The sequence below is a fragment of the Ursus arctos genome, unplaced genomic scaffold (genome assembly GCF_023065955.2).
Source record: "Ursus arctos isolate Adak ecotype North America unplaced genomic scaffold, UrsArc2.0 scaffold_20, whole genome shotgun sequence".
NCBI lineage: Eukaryota > Metazoa > Chordata > Mammalia > Carnivora > Ursidae > Ursus > Ursus arctos.
In genome coordinates, this window is record NW_026622875.1 from 26,108,577 (window position 1) to 26,136,446 (window position 27,870).

The 27,870-nt window shown below is 38.6% G+C and overlaps 1 protein-coding gene across 4 annotated transcripts in view; it reads right to left on the bottom strand.

The window, feature by feature from the left end:
• The window catches only part of PCCB (propionyl-CoA carboxylase subunit beta), a 104,300-nt gene that overhangs the window by 70,019 nt on the left and 6,411 nt on the right, over window positions 1-27,870 (bottom strand). For all 4 annotated transcript variants that reach the window (XM_026497091.3, XM_057315812.1, XM_057315814.1 and 1 more), the window contains exons 4-6: window positions 27,315-27,371; window positions 25,652-25,765; window positions 725-835 (exon numbers count right to left, since the gene is read on the bottom strand). In XM_026497091.3, the coding sequence (XP_026352876.1) occupies window positions 725-835; window positions 25,652-25,765; window positions 27,315-27,371 (282 nt within the window). The remainder of the gene's footprint in view (window positions 1-724; window positions 836-25,651; window positions 25,766-27,314; window positions 27,372-27,870) is intronic.

Below are 27,870 nucleotides of genomic sequence, written 5' to 3' on the forward strand. Positions count from 1 at the left end.
GCCTCATTTAAAATTAGAAATCTCATTCTATCAAAATTATGTACTAAAGATAAAGCACCTCTCAAAATGAAGTTAGAGATCAGATTTACCATTATAAACAATATGTAATGAAATGGCAAACGGCCAAAGAAATAAAGGTGAGACATAAGAAGCAACTTCCCAATAAAGTAGATTACAGAAAAGACTACCATGAGAAACATTTTCTTTCTTTTTAAGAAAGGGAGAGAAAGTGGGGGGAGGTGTGGGGGAAGGGCAGAGGGAGAGGGGGTGAGAGAATCCTAAGCAGGCTCCACGCCCAGGACAGAGTGTAACACAGGGCTTGATCCCACAACCCTGAGATCAAAACCTGAGCTGAAATCGAGTCAGATGCTCAACCAACTGAGCCCCCCAGGTGCCTCCATGAGGAACTTTTTTAATAGGATTCAGCAACCAATCATCTGTCTAGGCAGAAGACAGGGTCCTTTGATTACTTAAAAATCATTTGCAATTCAAATCAACAAGTAAAATCACCCACCAATGAAGTACACAAGCACATTCTGCCACAGAAGTCCCATAAGCTACAGATTTCATGCCCAAACCTTCTCTCCACTAAGACCTTATCGTTACTATGCTGAGAACAGTGATAATGCAGATAACCCAGATCTAGGTCAGGAACTATTTTTATTGCAGGTTGAGTTACTACACAATTCTCAAAAGGCAGGAGAAACAGGCTCTTCTCTCTTACCTTTACCATGAACGTGAAATCAGTTAGAGCGGGGGAATACACAGCCCCACCAGCACACGGCCCCATGATCAGAGAAATCTGAGGGATGACTCCAGATGCCAGGACGTTCCTCTGCCAAAAGAGAAAGGCAAGGCATGCAGTTACAGAGGTGTTCAAGGCACTACCTGCAGAAAGATAAAGGCAGTAATAAAATTACATTTGGCTTTTAGTCACAGAAATTCTATGCTGGAGGCAAGAGACCTAATCAGTACAGGTTCTCCCAAAATTATATACTCAATTTCTCCCCATAACAGGAGGAATGGCTGGCTTATTACTTTCTGCGGCAAATACCCTCTCTCCCCTCCTTGGCAGTAGTTTCCCCAAGAGTTCCAACAGGATATAAGCTCAGAGAGACTCCATTCACTCCTACCCCAGCTCCAAACACACCTCAGGCCCAGCACCCCTAACTGCACAAAGCTGACTGAAAATGAATGAAAACCTTAGGCAGAATATACAAGGCCGACACTTATCCTGGAGCCACGACCTTTCACACCCAGACAGAGGGTACCCAGCAGTTACAAAGCAAGGCTAAGAGGCGGGTGGTACTTTACTCTGAGTCTTCAATGTCTGTCCACCTCATATGGGCAGGGCATATGGGGAAAGGAGGTAGCAGGGGAAAGGGAGGTAGCAGGAGCCAGGAAGGCTCCATGGGGACAGAGATAAGTGAAGGGCCAAGCCTCAGGCCACCTCCTGGGAAAGAAAAAAAATGGGGTCTGGAAGACCCAGGCAAGATGATGAAGCCCAGTGACTCCTTGCCCAACCCCCAACTTTTTTCCTTCCCCTGGGTTCCATCAGCGTAAGAGAAGTATGTCCACTTTTAGCCCTTTCTTGGCTCTCAGCCCAATTTCTATAAATCATAGGACATAGCTGAGGACAGAACAAAAAGCCATCTATACAGAGGATTCTGGGAAGATGGCAGAGTAGGAAGCACCAGGAATCTGTCCTCACCTAGACAACAACTGCACTGACATAATCTGTCCGATAAAACTTTTTGAAACTCTAGTCTATTGAAGGCTTCCAACTCCCAGCGGAAAATTTGGAGAATAAACTGCAGCTAATTTTAGTCAGTTTTAGCTCTCAGCACAATAGCCGCTACTCATCCGCTGCCCCGTAGCCCCAAGGCAGGCAGCAGTCCTATAGTCCTGGAGCAGCTTACACAGGGCTTTCAGGAGCCAGTGCAGGCGAAAAGCACTCTGTCCTCTGAATATGAGGGATCACCCACTGCTGATTTTGGTTACAGAGATGTAGTTAGACAGGTAGGTAGCCACTGTTGTACCTCCTTACCCCACTGCTGCAAGCCCCTGCCCCTCCAGCTCAGTATCACTAATCATTAGGTAAATACAAACCATAGCTAGAATGAGGTACCACAACACAAATACTGGGATGGCTACTACCAAACAGAAAACAAGCAATGTTTGCAAGAATGTAGAGAAATTAGAACTTTTGCACAGTACTGGTGGGAATGTAAACTGGTATAGCGACTACAAAAAATAGCATAGAAGTTCCTCAAAAATTTAAAAATTATCATGCGATCCAGAAATTCCACTTCTGGCAATATACCAAAAAGAATGGAACCAGGATCTCAAGGAGATATCTGTACACCCACACTCAAAGCAACATTACTCACAATAACTGAAACACAGAAGCAACCCAAGTCTCCATCAATGGATGAATGAGTAAGCAAAATGTGGTATGTACATACAGTGGAATACTATTTAGCCTTAAAAAGGAAAAACTTCCTGTCACGTGCTATACCATGGATAAACCTTGAGGACATTAAGTGAAGTGAAATAAGCCATTCACAAAAACGCAAATTAATACAATATGCAAGCTGGTACAGCCATTCTGGAAAACAGAATGGAGGTTCCTCAAAAAGTTGAAAATAGAGCTACCCTATGACCCAGCAATTGCACTACTGGGTATTTACCCCAAAGATACAAATGTAGTGATCCGACAGGACACCTGCACCCCAATGTTTATAGCAGCAATGTCCACAATAGCCAAACTATGGAATGAGCCCAGATGTCCATCAACAGATGAATGGATAAAGAAGATGTGATGTGTATACACACACACACACAATGGAGTATTACTCAGCCATCAAAAGGAATGAAATCTTGCCATTTGCAACGACGTGGATGGAACTAGACAGTATTATGTCAAGGGAAAATAAGTCAGAGATGGAGTATTATATGATTTCACTCATTTGTGGAATTTAAGAAACAAAACAGAGGAGCATAGAGGAAGGGAGTGAAAAATAAAACAAGACTTAATCAAAAAGGAAGACAAACCATAAGAGATTCTTAATCATAGGAAACAAACTGAGGGTTGCTGGAGAGGAGGTGGGTGGGGGGCTGCGGTAACTGGGTGATGGACATTAAGGAGGGCACATGAGGTCATGAGCACTGGGCGTTATATACAACTGATGAATCACTGAATTCTACCTCTGAAACTAATAATACACTGTATGTTAATTAATTGATCAACTGAATTAAAAAGATACAATATGATTCTACTTATATAAGGTACTTAGTGAAAATCACACAAAGTAGAATGGTGATTGCCAGGGGCTGAGAGGAGGCAATTAACAGGTATAAAGTTCCGGTTTCTTTTTCTTTTCTTTTTTAAAACATTTAAGTTTTTTTTTTTTTTTTAGTAATCTCCACGCCCAATATGGAGCTTGAACTCACAACCACAAGATCAACAGTCCCATGCTCTTCCAACTGAGCTAGTAAGGTGCCCCTAGTTCCAGTTTTGCAAGATGAATAGAGTTACATGGATGAATACTGGTTATGGCTGCACAACATTAAGAATGTATTTAATACCACTGGATGTACACTTAAAAATAGTTAAATTGGTAAATTTCATGTGTATTTTACAACAATAAAAAAAGTTGAAAAAGTTATATTTTGCAAAAAATATCAAGGTGTGTGGGTAAAACTTCCAGCTATGGCAGAGTGAAGAGTTCAGAAAACTCTCCCCCCAAAGAAACAACTATACAACTGGACAAAATTGTCAAAAACAAACATTCGGAGGCTTAGGGAATCAGATCAAATATTAACAAATTGAGAAGTGCTTATTGATTAAAAAAACAAAACAACATTGCTAAACTTGAGATAAGAACAGTGACATTCTTAACTAAGGCTGCTACCATTGCCCACACCTCAGGATGTCCTTCAGGGTGAAAGAAAATAACAACAGACAGTAATTAAAATCCACAGGAGTAAGTAATATCACTAAAAATGTTAAATATGTGATTAAATATACAATACTGTATATAGTTCTCTAATACTTTAGAAGACAAGATTGTATAAAGCAATTATTTTAATACTTTGTTTCTAGACTCATAAGGTATATAACAATAACGGAACAAAGGAAGGGGAGCTATGGGATCAAAGATCCTATATTTTACCAGAATTAAGTCAGTTTTAATTTGAAGTAGGGACTGTGGTCAATTGACATACATATCGTAACCCTTAGAGCAACTGCCAAATAACTCAATAAACACAGTTTTTTAAAAAGTCAGAGGAATTAGAAAACTACATTAAAATTATGTGTTTAACACAAAAGAGTTGAGTGATATCATAGAAAATGCTGGAACAAGAAGTTCTAAGAATCCAGGCCTCAAACGAAACATCTATTGATTTCACAGGAACAGTCTGAAGCAACTATTTTGAAACTCTGGAGTCTAGCAGAACCATGCCACACCCTGCAACCCTGCAGCAGGCAGCCATGGGGACTATCAGCCCATGTTTCTAGTGTGGCTAGCTGTTGTCAGAGTAGGCAATAAGCACCCTGTCCCCCAAAAATCAGGGCTGGCAGCTGTTTCAACCTGGACAGGTTCAAGTAGCTCTCTAAAGCTGAGATGGGATTTAAGGAGACAGTTTCTTGCGATGCCTGGGTGGCTCAGTGAGTTAAGCACCTGCCTTCAGCTCAGGTCATGATCCCAGGGGCCTGGGATCAAATCCCGCATTGGACTCCTTGTTCAGCAGGGAGCCTACTTCTCCCTCTGCCTGCCACTGCCTTTGCTTGTGCTTTCTCTCTCTCTCTGACAAATAAATAAAATATTTAAAAATAAAAAATAAAATCCAACAAGTTTTTAAAAATAAATAAATAAAAATTAAAAAGTCAGTTTCTCTTCAAGGAGCCAGATGTTTAAAGAAATCTACGTCAGGTCACTGGTTGACTGCCAGAAACTTCAGTGACCACACTCAACATGTAACATATTTTTGCAAAAACAGCTCAGAAAGTCACAAATGGATAGATTCAGCCCCCAACAAGCAAAACTCCACAATCCCTGATGAGTGAATTAGATTTACAACATTACCAGAAATACACATTATTCCCAGTACTCAACAAAAACAAGAAATTACTAAACACATAAAGAAACAGGCTACTATAGACCATTCACAGTAAACAAAGAATTTGACAGAAACCATCACTGAGGAAGCTCAGACATTGGAATTGTCAAAGATGTTATAGGAACAGTCTTTCTTAAAAGACTTATTTATTTTATTTTAGAGAGAGAAAAAGAGAGAGAAAGGGGGGGAGAAAAAGAGGGAGAAAAAGAGAGAGGGAGAAAAAGAGAGAGGGAGAATGCACCTACATGTATGCACAAGTTGCAGGAGAGGCAAAGGGAGAGAAGGGAATCTGACACAGGGCTTGATCTCATGACCCATGAGATCATAACCTGAGCCAAAACCAAGAGTCAGACATTCAGGCAACTGAGCAACCCAAGAACCCCAGCAATAGTCTTAAATACAAGTCAATGAGCTAAAGGAAATCATGGGGGGGGGGGGGGAGGAAATTAAAAAAAAAACAAAAAACAGTGAACAAAATGAATATGCCAATAAAGAGACAGAAATAAAAAGAAACTAAGCAGATATTCTGGAGTTGAAAAGAACAATAACTGAAATGAAAAGCTTACTAAAGGGGTTGAACAGCAGATTTTGAGCAAAAGAAAAATTCAGAGAACTTGAAGATAAGACAACTGAAATTAGTCTGAGGAGAAGCTAAGAAAACAAAAAAGAAAAATGAACAGCCTGAGGAACCCGTAAGGAAGCAGACATGTACCAACATACACATTACAGTACTCTCAGAAGAAGAGGAAGAAGACCCTCAGCTCTATGGTCAACTAACCTTCCACAAAGCAGGAAAGAATATCCAATGGAAAAAAGACTGTCTTTTCAACAAATGGTGTTGGGAAAATTGGACAGCCACATCCAGAAGAATGAAACTGGACCATTTTCTTACACCATACACAAAAATAGACTCAAAATGGATGAAAGACCTAAATGTGAGACAGGAAAATCCACCAAAATCCTAGAGGAGAACAGAGGCAACACCTCTTCGACCTTGGCTACAGCAACTTCTGCTAGACACATCTCCAAAAGCAAGGGAAACAAAGGCAAAAATGAATTGGGACTTCATCAAGATAAAAAGTTTTTGCATAGAAAAGGAAACAGTTGACAAAACCAAAAGACAACCAACAGAATGCAAGAAGATATTTGCAAACAACATATCAGATAAAGGGCTAGTACCCAAAACCTATAAATAACTTATCAAACTCAACACCCAAAGAACAAATAATCCAATCAAAAAATGGGCAGAAGACATATACAGACATTACTCCAAAGAAGACATACAAATAGCCAACAAACACATGAAAAAAATGTTCAACAGCACTTGGCAGCAGGGAAATACAAATCAAAACCAAAGTGAGATACTACCACCTCCCACCAGTCAGAATGGCTAAAATTAACAAGTCGGGAACAACAGATGTTGGCAAGGATGTGGAGAAAGGGGAACCCTCTTACACTGTTGGTGGGAATGCAAGCTGGTGCAGCTACTCTGGAAAACAGAATGGAGGTTCTTCCAAAAGTTGAAAATAGAGCCATCCTAAGACCCAGCAATTGCACTACAAGGTATTTACCCCAAGAACATAAATGCAGTGATCCAAAGGGGCACCTGCACCCCCAATGTTTTTAGCAGCAATGTCTACAATAGCCAAACTATGGAAAGAGCCCTGATGTCCATTGACAGATGAATGGATAAAAAAGATGTGGTATGTGTGTGTGTGTGTGTGTGTGTGTGTGTGTGTGTGTGTGTATGTAATGGAATACTACTCAGCCATCAAAAAGGAGAAAGAAATCTTGCCATTTGCAATGATGTGGCTGGAACTAGAGGGTATTATGCTAAGTGAAATAAGTCAATCAGAGAAAGACAGTTATCATATGATTTCACGCATGTGGAATTTAAGAAACAAAACAGGATCATGGGGGAAGGAAGGGAAAAATAAAACAAGACAAAATCAGAGGGGGAGACAAACCATAAGAGACCCTTAATCATAGGAAAAAATGAGGGTTGCTGGAGGGGAGGGGATTGTGGGATAGGGTAACTGGGTGATGGACACTAAGGAAGGCACATGACGCAAGGAGCACTGGGTGTTATATAAGACTGATGAATCACTGAACTTGACCTCTGAAACTAATATATTATATGTTAATTGAATTTAATTTTTTTTAAAAGAGCAAAAAGTTTTTTTTTTTAAAGAAGAGGAAGAAGCAGATAAAATATTTCAAGAAATAATGTCTGAAAACTTCCCAGATTTGATGAAAGATGTAAATATACACATCCAAGAATTTCAGTGAATTCCATGCAGGCAGGATGAACTCAGATTCACACCAAGCTCACATTATAATCAAACTAGTGAAACCCAAACATAAGGAAAAGAATGTGAGGGCAGCAAGAGAGAAGATCTTGTCACATACAGTACATCCTCAATAAAATTAACAGCTGATTTCTTACCAGAAATCACAGAGTCCAGTGGGATATTTAAGAGTCTTGAAAGGAAAAAGAAAAGTGTCAAACATATCCAACAAAACTATCCTTCAAGAATAAAAGAAAAATTAAGACATTTCCAGACAAAAGCTGAAGAAGGTTGTTACAGTAGACATGCCATTCAAGAAATGTTACAGGTTCTTTAGCCTGAAATGAAAGCACCACAGTAAGTACCTTGATGCCATGAGAAAAAATAAACACTAATAAATGGAATTTTTTAAGTAAACATAAAAAACAGTATTATTACAGTACTTTGATTTTGTCTGTAACATCTCTCTTCTTCCCATGGTATTTAAAAAGCAAATGCACAAAACAATTATAAATCTGTTAATGGGTACACAATGTATAAAGATATAATCTATAATAACGACATGGAGGAAGAATGGAGATATATACAAGTAGAACTTCTGTATACTACTGAAGCTAAACTGGTATCATTCAAAACAAATTGCTGTAAATTTAAGGTAATAATTGTAATCCCCTAGATAACCATTAGGAGAAAAATGATGAAAATGAATGAAAGAAGTGAATCAAAATGACACACTTAAAAAAATAACTACTAGTAAAAGCATTAATGGAGGAACCAAGGAACAAAAAAACAGAGAAAATAGGTAAAATAGCAGAAATAAATCCTTTATTAGTAATCACATTAAATGTAAACGGGTTAAATTCCTCTATTACTATAGATTTAAAAATGCAGCTTTTGGGGCGCCTGCGTGGCACAGTCGTTAAGCATCTGCCTTCGGCTCAGGGCGTGATCCCAGAGTTCCGGGATCGAGCCCCACATCGGGCTCCTCCACTGGAAGCCTGCTTCTTCCTCTCCCACTCCCCCTGCTTGTGTTCCCTCTCTCACTGGCTGTCTCCATCAAATGAATAAATAAAATCTTTAAAAAAAAAAAAATGCAGCTTTTGAGGGTAATATAGGAAGAACCTGAACGCACCTCCTCCCATAGCCACAATGCATCTATAGCTACATATTGATGTCCTCTAAAAAAATAATGTCCTCTAAAATGTCCTCTAAAAAACTAAAAATAAAAATCCTAAAGGCTGAATCAGTGACAACTACACAGAAGAAAACCACATCAAGGCAGGTATGAGAGGCTGGGGGACACAATAGCACATTAACCTCATGTAAAACCTGGACCTTCTCCCTAAGGAGCAAAGAGTTAGAGCCCCAAACTGAGAATCCCAAACTTTTAAGATAAACACCTGAAAGACACACCCCCAAATTACATAACAGGGCTCATATCCTGAGACCCACAAGACTGGGAAGCAATCTTGAAAACCACTTTTAAGGCCTCACACACTTGGACTCACCCCAAAACACAGCTCAAAGGCAGCAAACTGCACCCAGACTTAAAGTGAAGAAAGCTCACATGCTTATATTAAACCATCAGCCTGAAGGGCAGACATATACACATACATCTAGGAGCCTGCTTGAATACTCAACAAGAACAGAGGCTGAGGGGGCACCATCTTTGTGTTCTCTTTGCCATGCTCCAGAGCACTAGCATCTCCTAGAAGGGAGCTTTTGCACAAAGCTGGTGCCCCAATTTTTGCAGGTGCCATCTAGGGGACATCTCTTGATGGCTTGGTTCTGGAGGTCAGAGGACCTTACATTCTTGGTTCCATGGGACTGCAATAATTGGTGTGACCCAGAAAGAAAATCATACCATCTGGTAACCTGATTTTTGTGACTGCTGCCAACGGACACCTCTGCATCACCTGACTCTGGTGGCCAGTAGGGCTTACACTCCTGAGACCCACAGGACTGCAAAAAATGAGAAAAAGTTCTAAAGCGTCCATAACCCACAATGCACAACAAGGGGCAACAGGCTTAGGAACTGTCTGTCTGTGAAGAAGGCTTATTAGCTGATCATCATAATTGCAATCTGAAGGCAGACTTTTGTTTTTATTAGGAATGTATCTTGGGGCCAACAGTAATCCTTTCCAGAGACCTCAGAGGGCGGGCACTATCTCTGCACTTACCCCCTACCAGGTTCCAGTGTGCCGCTATCCCCTGGAGAGCTGTACATGTTTACCAATTCTTCTAAAACTCCTCCAAAAAAAACAAAACAAAACAAAATAAAACAGAGGGGAACTCTTCCAAACTCATTTTACAAGACCAGACTATCCTGATATCAAAACCAAAGATACCAGAAAAAGAAGAATTACAGGCCAATATTCTTTTTTTTTTTTTTTTTAAGATTTTATTTATTCAACAGAGAGAGAGACAGCAAGAGAGGGAACACAAGCAGCGGGAGTGGGAGAGGGAGAAGCAGACTTTCTACTGAGCAGGGAGACCGATGCAGGGCTCGATCCCAGGACCCTGGGATCATGACCTGAGCCGAAGGTAGATGCTTAACAACTGAGCCACCCAGGTGCCCCTACAGGCCAATATTCTTGATGAACACAGATGCAAAAATCCTCAAACTATTAGTAAATCTAACTCAACAATACATTAAAAATATCATATACGATGATCAAGTGGGATTTATTCAAGGAATGCAAGGATGGTTTAACATCTATAATATAATAATAAAAATCATGATCATCTAAACAGAGCCAGAGAAAATTTGACATGTGACAAAATTCAACATCCATTTATGATAAAATTTCTTAACAAAGCAGGTATACAGAGAACGTACCTCAACATAATAAAGGCCACATATAACAAGCCCACAGCTAATATCATACTGAATGTTGAAAATCTGAAAGCGATTCCACTAAGATCAGGAAAAAGACAAAGATGCCCAGTCTCACCATTTTTATGCAGCACAGAATTGAAGTCCTAACCAGAACAGTCACAAAAAAGAAAGGGCATCCTAACTGGAAACAAAGTAAAACTGTCACTATCTGCAGATGACGTATTATATATGTGTGTGTGTATGTGTGTGTGTGTGTATAAATATATATACACACGCCCTGAACCCTAAACCTAAAGATTCCAAAAAAAAAAAAAAAAAATTAGAATAAATAAATTCAGTAAAGTTGCAGGATATATAATCAGTATATAAAAATCTGCTGCATCTCTACATACTAATAATTATTAGAAAATAAATTAAGTAAAAATCCCATTTACAATTACATCCAAAAGAATAAAATACCCAAGAATTTAACCAAGGGTCTGTATATCGAAACCTTAAAACATTATTAGAAGAAACTGATAAATAACACAAATGGAAAGATATTCTATATGCATAGATGGAAAGAATAAATTGTCCATAGTACCCTAAAGTAATATGTAGATTCAATACAATCCCTATCAAAATTTGATTGGGAAAAAAAAATTCCAATGGCATTTTTCACACAAATAAAAACAAAGAATCCCAAAATTTGTATGAAACTTTAAAAGATCCCAAATAAAGCAATCTTGAGAAAGAACAAACCTAGAGGTATCATGATCCTGATTTCAAACTATATTACAAAGCAATAATAATCAAAACAGTATGGGACTGAATTCAGACAGACACATAAACCAACAGAACAGAACAGAGCACCTAGAAATAAAACCACACATATATGGTCAATTAACTTTTGAGAGAGGAGCCATGAATATACAATGGGGAAAAGGACAGCCTCTTCAGAATGTGGTGCTGTAAGGGTGCCTGGGTGGCTCAGTTGGTTAAGCATCTGACTCTTGATTTCGGCTAAGGTCATGATCTCAGGGTCTGAGATCAAGCCCATATCAGCATTCATGCTGAACGTAGAACATGCTTGGGATTCTCTCTCTCCCTCTCCCTCTGCCCTTCACTCACACACACACACACACACACACACACACACACACACACACTGTCTCTCTCTCTCTCTCTCCCTCCTTCTCGAAGGAAAGAAAGAAAAGTATTGTGAAAAACTGGAAAGCCAATGCAAAAGAAACTGGACAGCTGCCTTTGTCTATATACAAAGATCAACTCAAAATGAATTAGACTTACGTATAAAACCAGAAACCAGAAACTCATAGAAGCCATGGGCAGTAAGCTCCTTGACACAGGTCTTAGCAAAGTTTTTGTTTTGTTTTGTTTTGTTTTTTAAGATATTATTTATTTATTTCAGGGGCGCCTGGGTGGCTCAGTCATTAAGTGTCTGCCTTCGGCTCAGGGCATGATCCCAGAGTTCTGGGATTGGGCCCCGCGTCGGGCTCCCTGCTCTGCTGGGAGCCTGCTTCTTCCTCTCCCACTCCCCCTGCTTGTGTTCCCTCTCTCACTGGCTGTCTCTCTGTCAAATAAAATCGTTAAGAAAAAAAAAAAAGATTTTATTTATTTGAGAGAGAGCATGAGTGGTGGGGACAGAGGGAGAGGGAGAAGTAGGCTCCCCACTCAGCAGGGAGCCCACTGTGGAGCTTGTTCCAAGCCCCTAAGACCATGACCTGAGCTAAAGGCAGACGCTCAACCGACTGAGCCACCCAAGTGCCCCAGCAATGGTTTTTCCTTAATCTGACACCAAAAGCAAAAGCAACAAAAGCAAAAATAAACAAATGGGACTACACCAAACTAAAAGGCTTCTGCACAGCAAAGGAAACCTTCAACAAAATGAAAACCTATGAATGGGAGAAGATATTTGCAAATCTTCTCTGATAAAGGGCTAACATCCAAAATATATAAAGAAATCACACAACTCAATAGAAAAACATCCAATTAAAACATGGGGAGAGCTGAACCAGACATTTTTCTGAAGAAGACATACAGATGGCCAACAGGTACAAGAGAAGATACCTGACTTCACTAATCAGAGAAATGCAAATCAAAACCACAAGGAGATATCACTTCACTCCTACTAGAATGCCTATTATCAAAAAGACAAGAATTAACAAGTGTGGGTAAGGGTATGAAAAGGATACCCTTTCTCACATCGAGGTCTTTCATCCATTTGGAGTTTGTCTTTGTGTATGGTGTGAGAGAGTGGTCAAGTTTCATTCTTTTGCATATATCCGTCCAGTTTTCCCAGCACCATTTATTGAAGAGACTGTCTTTTTTCCACTGGATGTTTTTTCCTGCTTTGTCAAAGATTAGTTGCCCAAAGAGCCGAAGGTCCATTTCTGGGTTCTCTATTCTATTCCATTGGTTTATGTGTCTGTTTTTGTGCCAGTACCATGCTGTCCTTGTGATCACAGCTTTGTAGTACAGCTTGAAATCCAGCAATGTGATGTCCCCAGCTTTGTTTTTCCTTTTCAACAATTCCTTGGCGATTTGGGGCTTTTTCTGGTTCCACACAAATTTAAGAGCTATTTGTTCCAGCTCTTTGAAAAATGTCATTGGTATTTTGACCGGGATGGTATTGAACGTGTAGATTGCTCTGGGTAGCACAGACATTTTAACTATGTTTATTCTTCCGATCCATGAGCAAAGGGATCCCTCTTACACTGTTGGTGGGAATGCAAGTTGGCACAGCCACTTTGGAAAACAGTGTGGAGGTCCCTTAAAAAGTTAAAAATTGAGCTACCCTATGATCCAGCCATTGCACTACCGGGTATTTACCCCAAAGATACAGACGTAGTGAAGAGAAGGGCTATATGCACCCCAATGTTCATAGCAGCCTTGTCCACAATAGCTAAATCGTGGAAGGAGCCGAGATGCCCTTCAACAGATGACTGGATTAAGAAGATGTGGTCCATATATACAATGGAATATTACTCAGCCATCAGAAAGAATGATTACCCAACATTTGCAGCAACATGGACAGGACTGGAGGAGATTATGTTAAGCGAAATAAGTCAAGCAGAGAAAGACAGTTATCATATGGTTTCACTCATTTATGGAACATAAGAAATAGCACTAAGATTGGTAGGAGAAGGAAGGGAAGAATGAAGGGGCGGTAAACAGAAGGGGGAATGAACTACGAGAGACTGTGGACTCTGGGAAACAAACTAAGGGTTTCAGAAGGGAGGGGGGTGGGGGACTGGGGTAGGCTGGTGATGGGTATTAAGGAGGGCACGTATTGCATGGTGCACTGGGTGTTATATGCAAATAATGAATCATGGAACACTACATCAAAAACTAAGGATATACTGTATGGTGACTAACATAATAAAAAATTAAAAAAAAAAAAAAGAAAGAAAAGAAAAGGACACCCTCGTGTACTGTTAGTGGGAATGTAAATTGGTGCAACCGCAATGGAAAACACTATGGAGGATCCTCGAAAAATTAAAATTAGAGCTACCATAAGATCCAGAAATTCAATTACTGGGTATCTATCTGAAGAAAATGAAAACACTAATGCGAAAGGATAATCTGTACCCCCATGTTCACTAAAGCATTATTTACAATAGCCAAGATACAGAAACAACCTAAGTGTCCATCAATGGATGAATGGATAAATTGTGGTACATATATACACCGGAATATTATTCTGCCGTAAAAAAAAAAAACAAACAAAACTGTCATTTGCAACAACATGGATGGAGCTCAAAGGCATTACGCTAAGTGAAATGTCAAAGACAGACAAATACTGCACTAGGCATATGTAGAACCTAAAAGAATAGATGTATATATTTTTTAAAAAGCTTGTAGATACAGAGAATAAATTAGGGGAGGGGAGGAAACAGGGCAACTGTTTGGGGAGGTGCTTTTTAAATTTAAATAAGTTGAATAAAAAATTAAAAATCAAGTTTAATAAAAATATGTCTACATTTTTCCACAAGAACCTCACTTTATAGATGAGGACATCAGAAGGTTTAAATAAAAAAAGGAAAAAGAAAAAGATTCTATGTTGGCGTGTCTGGGTGGCTCAGTCAGTTAAGTGTCTGCCTTCAGCTCAGGTCATGATCCTGGAGTCCCTGATCAGCCCAAGGCAGCATCAGGCTCCTGCTCAGCAGGGAGTCTGCTTCTCCTTCTGACCCTCCCCCCTTTCCTGCTCTCTCTCCCTCACTCTCCTCTCACTGTCTCTCCCTCAATTAAACAAAATCTAAACCACATTCTTAAAAAAAAAAAAAAAAAGATAAAAAGATAAAAATTCTATGCAAAAGGTAATCTAAACAGGTCCAGGGTGGCTCTACTATTGTCAGACAATACAGACTTCAAAATAAAAAAATTACAGGAGGTAAATACATACATATATTGATAAAAAGTTCAATACACCAACAAGATATACAATTATAAAAATATATGCACCTAACAGAGCCCCAAAATATGTGAAGCAAAAATTGACAGAAATTGAAGGAAGAAATAGACAGGTCTACAACAGTAGCTATTGACTTACATATCCTACCTCTAATAATGGATAAAACCACCAGACTGGGGATCAGTGAAGAACAGCAGACTTAAACACTATAAACCATCATGTGCAATAAACATATATAGAACACTGCCCCCAACAACACTACACATTCAAGTGCATGCAAAACATTCTCTAGAAGAGACCACATGTCTCATTTAAGACTACAGCTAAAATTCATAGCTATAAATGGGCATATTAAAAGAAAAAAGATTTCAAATCAATAATCCAATATTCTACCTTAAGAAACTAGAAAAAGAACAGAGCTAACAGGAGAAGGGAAACTAGTAGTAGAAATAAATCAAATAGAATATAAAGACAACAGAGAAAAATCAAAAAGTTGCTTGACAACAAAATTGACAAAATTTGAAATAGACAAAAATATTTGTATTACTAAAATGAGAAACAGGAGCCATTACTACAGAAATAAAGATAAGAAAATAACAAAAAAAGAAAATACTATAAATTGTACAGCAACAAATTTGATGACTAAGATTAAATGGACTAATTCCTATAAAAATACAAACTACTGAAACTGAGTCAGGAAGAAACAGAAAATCTGATAAACCTGTAACAAATATAGATTCAAACAGAGGGGAGGAGGGTGGGAGATGGGCAAAATAGGTGAAGAGGATTAAGAGGTACAAACTTCCAGTTATAAGTCCTGGGGATGAAAAGTTTAGTATAGGGAATATACCTAAGAATATTGTAATAACACTGTGATAGATGAGAACTACACTTATCATGATGAGCACTGCATAATGTATAGAATTATTGAGTATCTTGTACACCTGAGATTAATATATTATAGATCAACTACATTATGTACGCTACTTATAAAGCAAACTCAAGGCCCAGATTGCTACACTGATGAATTTTACTGAACATTTATAGATTTAATGTCAACCCTTTATTAATTCTTCCATAAAAAGAGAAGAGAAGCAATACTTCCAACTGATTCCATGAGGCCAGAATTATCCTGATGCCAAAACCAGAAACAGTTATCACAAGACTCAATAAAGGTGGGGAGAAAAAAATTTTAATCCTATTTTTAAGTAACCTCTATATCCAACATGGGGTTTGAACTCACAACCCCAAGATCAAGAGTCACATGTCCTACCAACTGAGCCAGTCAGGGCCCCAAATCTGGGAAAATTTAAAAACAAAGTCAGAAATGTTAAAGGGGACTCTTTGATTGGAAAAGAGAGATCATAAGTAAGAGTAAGAAAAGTAGGAACCACAAAAGCAGTAATATTAAGTTTATCTATAAAAAAATCAGTCAAGGTATTAAAAAAATAAAAGGCCGTAAAGTAGGACAGCATATACCTAAAACCTGGGGGGAAAGAGGAGGAAAGAATGGGTTCAAACTTAAGCAACCATCAACTTAATATAAACCACTATATGCAGATCTTATATACAAACCTAATGGTAACCACAAATCAAAAACCAGTAATAGATACGCAAAGAATAAAGAGAAAGGAATCCAGGTATATCACTAAACAAAGCCAGCAAACTGTGAGAGAACAAGAGAAGAAAGGGACAGGGAAGAAATACAAAAACAACCATAAAAGCAGTAACAAAACAGCAACAAATACATACCTATAAACAATTACTTTAAATGTAAATGCCTAAACATTCCAATCAAAAGACATATGGTGATAGAAAGGATAAAAAAGCAATATCAATCAATACTCTGCCTTCAAAATACTCATTTCAGACAGAAAGACACATGCCGATCAAAAATGAAGAAATGGAAAGGCATTTATTATGCAAATGAAAGTGAAAAGCAAGCCATGGTGGCAATACTTACAATCAGACAAAATGGACTTTAAAATAAAAGACTGTAACAAGAAACAAAGAAGAGGGGCGCCTGGGTGGCACAGCGGTTAATCGTCTGCCTTCGGCTCAAGGCGTGATCCCGGTGTTACCGGATCGAGTCCCACATCAGGCTCTTCCGCTATGAGCCTGCTTCTTCCTCTCCCACTCCCCCTGCTTGTGTTCCCTCTCTCGCTGGCTGTCTCTCTCTGTCGAATAAATAAATAAAATCTTTAAAAAAAAAAAAAAAAAAAAGAAACAAAGAAGGGTACTATATAATCATAAATAGAACAATCTGCCAAGGTGTAACAATTGTAAATATTCACACACCCAGCATGAGAGCACCCAAATACATAAAGCAGCTAGTAATAAACACAAAGGAAGTAATCTATAGTAAAACAATAGTAAAGGACTTTAACATCTCACTCAGATCAATGGACAGATATCCAACAGAACATCAACAAGGAAACAATGGCTTTGAATGAAACACTGAACCAGATAGATCTAACATATAATCAGAACATTCCATCCTAAAAATGGGAATACACATTCTTTTCAAGTGCACATGGATCTCTGTGGCCTACTGGTTAGGATTCAGTACTCCCAAGCACACACAGAACATTCCAGGAATAGATCGAATATTAGGCCACAAAACAAGTCTCAACAAATTCAGAACGACTGAAGTCAGACCATGCATCTTTTCCAACCACAACACTATCAAACTAGAAATCAACCACAAGAAAAAAATCTCGAAAGAACACAAATACATGGAGGTTAAATAACTGTACTAAATAATGAATGGGTCAACCAAGAAATCAAAGGGAAAATTGAAAAATACATGGAGACAAATGAAAATGAAAATAGCCCAAAATCTTTGGGATGCAGCAAAAACTATTCTAAGGGGGAAGTTTATAGCAATACAGGCCTACCTCAAGAAACAAGAAAAATCTCAAATAAACAACCAAACTGTACACCTAAAGGAGCTAGAAAAAGAACAAACCAAACCCAAAACCAGCAGAAAGAATTAAAGATTAGAGCAGAAATAAATGAAATAGAAAAAACAAACAAACAAAAAACCAGATCAATAAAACCAGGAGCTAGCTCTTTGGGAAAAAAAAAAAATCAACAAAATTGATAAACCTTTAGCCAGACTTACAAAAAAAAGAAGACTCAAAATCAGAAATGAAGGAGAAATAGCACCAAAGAAATATAAAAATTGGTAACAAAATATTATGAAAAATTATACACCAAACTGGACAACCTAGAAGTAGATAAATTTCTACAAACATAACTTCCCAAAACTGAAACAGAAAGAAACAGAAAATTTGAACAGACCAATCACCAGCAATGCAACTGAATCAGTAATAAAAAAAATTAAAAATTAAAAAAGATGGCTTCAGAGGTGAATTCTCCCAAACACTGAAAGAATTAATAACTATTCTTCTCAAACTATTCCAAAAACATAGGAGAGGAAGGAAAGCTTCCAGAATCATTCTTTTTTTTTTTTTTTTAAGATTTTATTTATTTATTTGACAGAGGTACAGACAGCCAGCGAGAGAGGGAACACAAGCAGGGGGAGTGGGAGAGGAAGAAGCAGGCTCATAGCGGAGGAGCCTGATGCGGGGCTCGATCCCATAACGCCGGGATCACGCCCTGAGCCGAAGGCAGACGCTTAACCGCTGTGCCACCCAGGCGCCCCTTCCAGAATCATTCTATGAGGCATTACCCTGATACCAAAAACAAAAAGAACATAGACCAGTATCTCTGATCTACACAGATGCAAAAATCCTCAATAAAATAGTGACAAACCAAATCCAACAATACATTAATAAAATCGTTCACTACCAATAATGGGATTTGTTCCTGGCCTGAAGGTGATTCAATATTTGCAAAATAACATGATACATCTTATCAATAAAAGAATAAAAACGATAAGATCATTTCAAGTGATGCAGAAAAAGCATTTGACAAAGTATAACATCTGTTCATGATAAAAGCCCTCAACAAAGTACAGTTAGAACATACCTCAACATAATAAAAGACATACATGAAAACCAACAACTAACATTATATTCAATAGTGAAAAACTGAGAGCTTTTCCCCTAAGGTCAGGAACAAGACAAGGATGTCCACTCTCACACTTCTATTCAATACAGTACTAAAAATTTTAGCCACAGCAAGCAGACATCAAAACTAAAAGGCATCCAAATTGGTAAGGAAGAGGGAAAACATTCACTGTTTACAGATGACATACTATATATAGAAAACCCTAAAGACTCCACCAAAAAAACTACTAGAACAGGGGCGCCTGGGTGGCACAGCGGTTAAGCGTCTGCCTTCAGCTCAGGGCGTGATCCCGGCGATCTGGGATCGAGCCCCACATCAGGCTCTTCCGCTATGAGCCTGCTTCTTCCTCTCCCACTCCCCCTGCTTGTGTTCCCTCTCTCGCTGGCTGTCTCTATCTCTGTTGAATAAATAAATAAAATCTTAAAAAAAAAAAAAACTACTAGAACTGATTAATGAAGTCAATAAGGTTGCAAGATACAAAATCAGTATCAAAAACCCACTGCATTTCTATACACTAATTATGGAAGCATCAGAAAGAGAAATTAAGAAAATAGTGCATTTACAATTGCTCTCAAAAGAATAAAATACCTCAGAATAACCTTAATGAAGGAGGTGAAAGACTTGTACTCTGAAAACTATAGAACACTGATGAAAGAAATTGAAAACACAAATGGAAAGATATTCTATGTTCATGGATTGAGAGAACAAATACTGTTAAAATGTCCATACTACGCAAAGCAATATACAGATTTAATGCAATCCCTATTTTTCACCAAACCAGAACAAATAATCCTAAAATTTGTATACAACCACAAAAATCCCGAGTAGCCAAAGCAATCCTGAAAAAAAGAAAAACAAAACTGAAGGTATCACAATCCCAGATTTTTTTATAATAATTTTTTTATTATGTTATGTTAGTCACCATACAGTATATCCTTAGTTTTTGATGTAGTGTTCCATGATTCATTATTTGCATATAACACCCAGTGCACCATGCAATACATGCCCTCCTTAATACCCATCACTGGCCTATCCCAGTCCCCCACCCCCTTCCCCTCTGAAACCCTTAGTTTGTTTCCCAGAGTCCACAGTCTCTCGTAGTTCATTCCCCCTTCTGTTTACCACCCCTTCATTCTTCCCTTCCTTCTCCTACCAATCTTAGTGCTATTTCTTATGTTCCATAAATGAGTGAAACCATATGATAACTGTCTTTCTCTGCTTGACTTATTTCGCTTAACATAATCTCCTCCAGTCCCGTCCATGTTGCTGCAAATGTTGGGTAATCATTCTTTCTGATGGCTGAGTAATATTCCATTGTATATATGGACCACATCTTCTTAATCCAGTCATCTGTTGAAGGGCATCTCGGCTCCTTCCACGATTTAGCTATTATGGACAAGGCTGCTATGAACATTGGGGTGCATATGGCCCTTCTCTTCACTACGTCTGTATCTTTGGGGTAAATACCCGGTAGTGCAATGGCTGGATCATAGGGTAGCTCAATTTTTAACTCTTTAAGGGAACTCCACACTGTTTTCCAAAGTGGCTGTACCAACTTGCATTCCCACCAACAGTGTAAGAGGGATCCCCTTGCTCATGGATTAGAAGAATAAACATAGTTAAAATGTCTGTGCTACCCAGAGCAATCTACATGTTCAATACCATCCCGATCAAAATACCAATGACATTTTTCAAAGAGCTGGAACAAATAGCCCTTAAATTTGTGTGGAACCAGAAAAAGCCCCAAATCGCCAAGGAATTGTTGAAAAGGAAAAACAAAGCTGGGGGCATCACAATGCCAGATTTCTAGATGTACTACAAAGCTGTGATCACAAAGACAGCATGGTACTGGCACAAAAACAGACACATAGACCAACGGAACAGAATAGAGAACCCAGAAATGGACCCTCGGCTCTTTGGGCAACTAATCTTTGACAAAGCAGGAAAAAACATCCAGTGGAAAAAAGACAGTCTCTTCAATAAATGGTGCTGGGAAAACTGGACAGCTACATGCAAAAGAATGAAACTTGACCACTCTCTCACACCATACACAAAGACAAACTCCAAATGGATGAAAGACCTCGATGTGAGACAGGAATCCATCAAAATCCTACAGGAGAACATAGACAGCAACCTCTACATCGGCCGCATCAACTTTTTTCATGACACATCTCCAAAGGCAAGAGAAACAAAAGAAAAAATGAACTTGTGGGACTTCATCAAGATAAAAAGCTTCTGCACAGCCAAGGAAACAGTCAAAAAAACTAAGAGGCAGCCCACAGAATGGGAGAAGATATTTGCAAATGACACTACAGATAAAAGACTGGTATCCAAGATCCACAAAGAACTTCTCAAACTCAATACACAAGAAACAAATAATCAAATCAAAAAATGGGCAGAAGATATGAACAGACACTTTTCTAATGAAGACATACAAATGGCTAACAGACACATGAAAAAATGTTCAAAATCATTAGCCATCAAGGAAATTCAAATCAAAACCACACTGAGATACCACCTTACGCCAGTTAGAATGGCAAAAATAGACAAGGCAAGAAACAACAATTGTTGGAGAGGATGTGGAGAAAGGGGATCCCTCCTACATTGTTGGTGGGAATGCAAGTTGGTACAGCCACTCTGGAAAACAGTGTGGAGGTCCCTTAAAAAGTTAAAAATTGAGCTACCCTATGATCCAGCCATTGCACTACTGGGTGTTTACCCCAAAGATACAGACGTAGTAAAGAGAAGGGCCATATGCACCCCAATGTTCATAGCAGCAATGTCCACAATAGCTAAATCGTGGAAGGAGCCGAGATGCCCTGCAACAGATGACTGGATTAAGAAGTTGTGGTCCATATATACAATGGAATATTACTCAGCTATCAGAAAGAACGAGTTCTCAACATTTGCTACAACATGGACGGCACTGGAGGAGATAATGCTAAGTGAAATAAGTCAAGCAGAGAAAGACAACTATCATATGATTTCTCTCATCTATGGAACATAAGAACTAGGATGATCGGTAGGGGAAGAAAGGGATAAAGAAAGGGGGGGTAATCAGAAGGGGGAATGAAACATGAGAGACTATGGACTATGAGAAACAAACTGAGGGCCTCAGAGGGGAGGGGGGTGGGAGAATGGGATAGACCGGTGATGGGTAGTAAGGAGGGCACGTATTGCGTGGTGCACTGGGTGTTATACACAACTAATGAATCATCGAGCCTTACATCGGAAACCGGGGATGTACTGTATGGTGACTAACATAATATAATAAAAAATCATTAAAAAAAAATGGGCAGAAGATATGAACAGACACTTTTCTAATGAAGACATACAAATGGCTAACAGACACATGAAAAAATGTTCAAAATCATTAGCCATCAGGGAAATTAAAATCAAAACCACACTGAGATACCACCTTATGCCAGTTAGAATGGCAAAAATTGACAAGGCAGGAAACAACAAATGTTGGGAGGATGTGGAGAAAAATTTCAAGTTATATTACAAAGCTGTAGTAATCAAAACAGTACGGTCCTGGCACAAAAACAGACACATAGATCAAGGAATACAATAGAAAGCCCAAAAATAAACCCACAATTATACGGTCAATTAATCTTCAATAAAGAAGGCAAGAACGTGTAATGGGAAAAAGATGGTCTCTTCAACAAATGGTGTTGGAAAACTGGACAGCAACACACAAAAGAATGAAAGTGGACCACTTTCTCTCACTATACACAACAAGGTACTCAAAACGGATTAAAGACCTAAATATAAGACAGGAAACCATATAAGTCCTAGAAGAGAGTAAAGGCAGTAATTTTTCTGACATTGGCTGTAGCAACTTATTTCTAGATGTCTCCTGAAGCAAGGGAAACAAAAGCAAAAGCAAACTATTGGGACCATATCAAAATAAAAACCTTCTGCACAGTGAAGGAAACAACCAACAAAACTCAAAGACAATCCACTGCATGAAAGAAGATATTTGCAAATGACAAAACTGATTAAGAGTTAGTATCTAAAATATATAAAGAACTGATACAACTCAACATCCTAAAAACAAATAATCCAGTCAAAAACTGGGCAGAAGACATGAAGAGGCATTTCTCCAAAGAAGACATCCAGATGGCCAACAGACACATAAAAGAATGTGCAGTATCAATTATCAGGGAAATGCAAATCAAAACCATAATGAGATATCACCTTACACCTGTCCAGTAGTGAAAATGAAAAACATAACAGGGGCACCTGGGTGGCGCAGTCAGTTGGGCATCCGACTCTTGGTTTCAGCTCAGGTCATGATTACCAATTGTGAGGTTGAGTCCCACATTGGGCTCTGCACTCAGCAGGGAGTCTGCTTGGGATTCTCTCTCCCTCTCCCTCTGCCCCTCCTTCTTGTGCATGTGCTCTCTCTCTCTCTCAAATCTTCAAAAAAAAAAAAAAAATCAAAAACACAACAAGCGTTGGCAAGGATATAGAGAAAAAAAGAACCCTTATGCACCACCAGTGGGAAGGCAAACTTGTGCAGCCACTGCGGAAGACAGTATGGAGGTTCCTCAAAAAATTAAAAATAGAACTACCCTATGATCCAATAATCACACTAGTGGGTATTTACCCAAAGAATACAAAAACACTAAATCCAAGGGATATATGCACCTATATGTTTATTACAGCATTATTTACAATAGCCAAAATATGGAAGCAATCCAAGTGTACATCAATAAATGAATGGATAAAGAAGATGTGATTATGCATGGAGCTAAAGTATAACACCAAGTGAAATAAGTCAAAGACAAATGCTATATGATTTCACTCATATGTGGAGCTTAAGAAACAAAATAAAGGAACAAAGAAAGAAGACAGACAAAAATCAGACTCTTAAATATACAGAACTGATGGTTACCACCAGAGAAAAGGTGAGTGGGGAGATGGGTGAAATGGGTGAAGAGGATTAAGAGTTCACTTACCATGAGGACCACTGAATAACGAATAGAATTATTAAATCACTATATTGTATACCTGAAGCTAACACTGTCGTTAATTTTACTGGAATTAAAAAAAAAGTCATTGAATTACACGCTTACAATGGATGGATTTTTATGGTTTGTAAGTTATACCTCTTATAAAGCTGTTCCCAAAAATGTGAAGGTCATGGAGGACAAAGAAAAACTGAAAAACTGCTCCAAATTAAAGGAAATTGAAGAGATAAAACAATCACAGACAGTACTTAATTCTGGATTAGATGGGGCATAGGGGAATAGGCGAACAGCTAGAGGGCTTTATTAGGATTGTTTGATGAACTCTAAGTACCATAGATAAGAATAATATTGATGAATCAATAATTCCTGATTTCTATTATTGTACTAACTTTATTACAGAATGTCCTTGTTCTTAGGAAACACACAATGAAGGATTTAAGAGCTAAAGGAGGTACAATATCCAATTTATTCTCAAGTGTTTCAGATAAATATAACCGGCAAATATATACATATGGAGAGAAATGATAGAGCAAATGGGCAAAATGTAAACAAGTGACGAATCTGGGTAAAGGACATATGGGAGTTCCTTGTACTATTTTTGCAATTTTTATATAAAGTTTGAAATTCTATCAAAATAAAGTTACGAAAAAAATATTTAAATAACAGTACAGGCAGAAGGAAGTGGCTGGAGGTGTAAAAATAACAAGCAGCATTAGTTAAAAAAAATTTTTTAAGTAGGTTCCAAGCCCAACACAGCGCTTGAACTCACAACCCCGAGATCAAGATCTGAACTGAGATCAAGAGTCAGACGCTTAACTGAGTGAGCCCCAGTAAATAATTTATTAAAGTCACTGAAGCCTACTTCCTGAAAATAAAATAAAACCCAACTCCTGCAGCCTGTACTCATAAAGACGGCGTAGAGTAGGAGATATTCTAAAACCCTGACAAGCTCTAAAATGTAGTGATTTACTGCCACTTCTCCTAGGGCCGCTTCCTTTCCTTCATCTCCAATACAGGCATGACTTCCAGGCTGAGGGCCAAAGGAGGAGACCTTCTGGGCCTAAACCGTCTGACCACAGCACCCAAAGAGCTAATTCTCCCCAGTGGGTTATTCCTGGAGCTCAAGATTAAAGATTAAAAAGTAGGTTTAAGATCTACACAGTGGCTTCTCAATGAACATAAGTACTCCCACAACTAGCAGAGCATCTTACACAAAATACACAGTTTTCTGATGGATCATAAAGGGCAGCAGACAGGGACAGAATGCTCATAAGCCTGCAGCCCAGGGGATGACAGCAACAGCTGGCCTGATTAGAAACAATGTCTGCCTGTTTCTCTCCTACCTTCTCCCTTTTTCCTCCCCTCTCTAGAAATGTAGATCTGTCCCTTTTCTCAAGTTTCCATCTGACAGTATCTCTCTCCCTCACCCCAATCTCCCTTACTTTCTCACTTCCTACTTCAAATGACACATTTACTTTTGTGTTTTTCATTTCTTTCTCTGTAATTTTAGTAAGTAAACAGAAAGATATCTGAAATGATGTTCATCAAATGTTTCTGAATGGTGGGATTTGGCTAATTTTTCTTCTTTATACTACAACTTGAACTCCATATAATGACCTTGTGTTTTAACCAAAATAAAAAGCACTGCATTTTTTTAAAATTCCTATTTCTAGCACATCAATTCATTTTAATCTTTTATATTCCATGTCCTTTGCTTTTGAAAAAAATAGGTGTATTTCCCTTAAGTGACCTTTAATTTACTTTTCCCCTAAGAGTGGCTCTCTGTGAGAAAAAAGAAAACCCTCTCTACCTACTCTCTTGTTTTTCGTCCACCTTCCATGCCTTCCCCAGCGACACAGGAAGAAGTGACAGAACAGACATACAGCAGAGAACAGTAGGAATAGGGAAGCTCTGACCAGGACAGAGCTTAGAAAACTAAGTCTTGTACTATTTTACTCTCTATTGACAGGTTTCTCACCAGAAAGATGTCTGCATAGCCAGCCAAAGACTCTACTCCCTCTTGGATCCGTGCTCCCCCGGAGTCATTCAGTCCAATCACTGGAGCCCCCACTGTCATGGCCTGGTCCATGATCTGAGACAGCAAAGAAATCTTTTATGAGACAACTGATCCTGTTATCAAAACCAGAAATTTATAAAGCACCACGGTGTTTTCCGGAAAATGTTCTAAGTGCACTTTTCAAAACAGGAGTCATTTATAACAACTTCACTAGCCAGGATGATTGGGTACCTTCATAGAAGATAGAGAACCCAAATTTAAGGGCAGATTAAAGCCCCACAGGCATCCAAGAGCCAAAGCACTTCCCAGTAGCAGGGGAAAGACTGCTCATGACAACATTTCTAGACCCATAGGCCAAACTATAATATTTTCCAGTAGCCAGTTTTGTTCCCAGTTACTTTTTTTTTTTAAGTAGGCTCCATGCCCAACATAGGGCTTGAACTCATGACCCTGAGATCGAGAATTACATGCTCTACTGAGTGAGCTAGCCAAGCACCGCCGCTGCCACCACGACCCCCTTCCCGACCCCATTACCCTTTTGAAAGAACTGACAGTAGACACAAGAGCAAAGCAGTATTTTCGTGGAAGTACACGTAGATCCATCTGTTAACAGATACCAGGCCCAGGCCTGCTTTTACTTGTAATGAGCCATATTTTCCTCATGGGTCAGTGGTTGAGAGCCTAATAAGTAACATTCCTAATAGCTCTTGTCAGTTCACAAAGCACTTTCACTTCCATATTATCCATTTAACCATGATAACAGAGGCAGTGAAAAGAAAAATTGGGAAGGTTTAAAAGTTAAGTGATTGGTCCAAGGTTTCAGAAATACAAGACAAGACCATGTCTAGAATCCAAGTTTTCCATTATATAGGGAAGCTCCCCCCAGCTACTAATAGTCAACTCTACCTTTAATTCCAAAATTCTCCAAATAGGATCTATACTTTTATTCACCTCCAGAGCATCTCATCACTAGCAGTGTTTTTAAAATACCATCATGTAATCAGTCCTTGCACTGTTCTTTATCTTTTAGTACCTGGACCATCAGCTCTTTACCTAGAGTCTTCAAAACCCCAAGCAGTCTATAAATAGATTTCATCCATGCCTTGGATGGGAAAAAATTTACATCTATATCTTTATTCACTTGAGCTGATCTTTAGCATTTCCTTTAACAATGAATACAGGCAAAAAACAAAACAAAACAAACCACATTATTAGAAGTACCTGTGACTTTGTCATTAATAGAAGCCACAGATATTTTTACGGCATATTGAAGTTGTTGCAGATATCTTGAAATAGCATTTTTACTCATACGTACTGTGAAATTATAGCAGTATGGATCCACAACTAAATCTTGCTATTTGAGGAATTAGAAAGCATGTATATTACAAATGTGGTTTTTAAAAAAATATTTTTACTTCTTTTTACTCCTACATATTTTATGCATGTAAATCATTACCAGCCTGCCAAAGGGATCCATGATACAAAAAAAAAATGTTACGAAGTCCTGCCTTGCACTGAGGGGACCTTTGGGTCAGCACCCACCCCACATACAGTCTTGCACCCCATACTCAATGTACACCACGTGACTGCTGAAAGTACTGGGTTTTCAATATTAAATACTTACTTTGCAGATCTTTTGGGCATGTGCCCCGGACAGACTACCTCCAAAAACTGTAAAATCCTAAAAAGAAAACAATTAAATCAACAAATAAAATATAGTGACCAGCCAGGGACAAAGAGCCAGGAGGAGGAGGAGGAGGAGGAGGAAATGAAAAACTCCTAGCCAAAAGTTTTTGAAGGATTTTTAGAAGTTCAAAAAATTAGGAACAGTCTTCTTTTATTCACTATTCTATAGAATAATTTGTATCTTAAAGGGAGCTCATGTATTGTCAAGAGCAAAAGACTTCGCCTTTGCTCTACAAAAATGAGTCACAGCTCTAGGAAAGGAAAACTTCTCATTCAGAATTTACCTGAAAACTCAGATTCTATAGATATCAAATAGTCAGGCACTTCTATTACTAGAAAGTCTCTGTCATTTTGCCAAGGGAGGTGAAAAAAAAGTCAATCAGAGCCCTCACTGCTTCCTGTGTGGAGTTTCATTATCTCCTGCTACAAATGGCTTCTGAGTAAGGACCTCCTTCTTAAAACCATCTCAAAAAGACAGGGGGAATTAAAAAGAG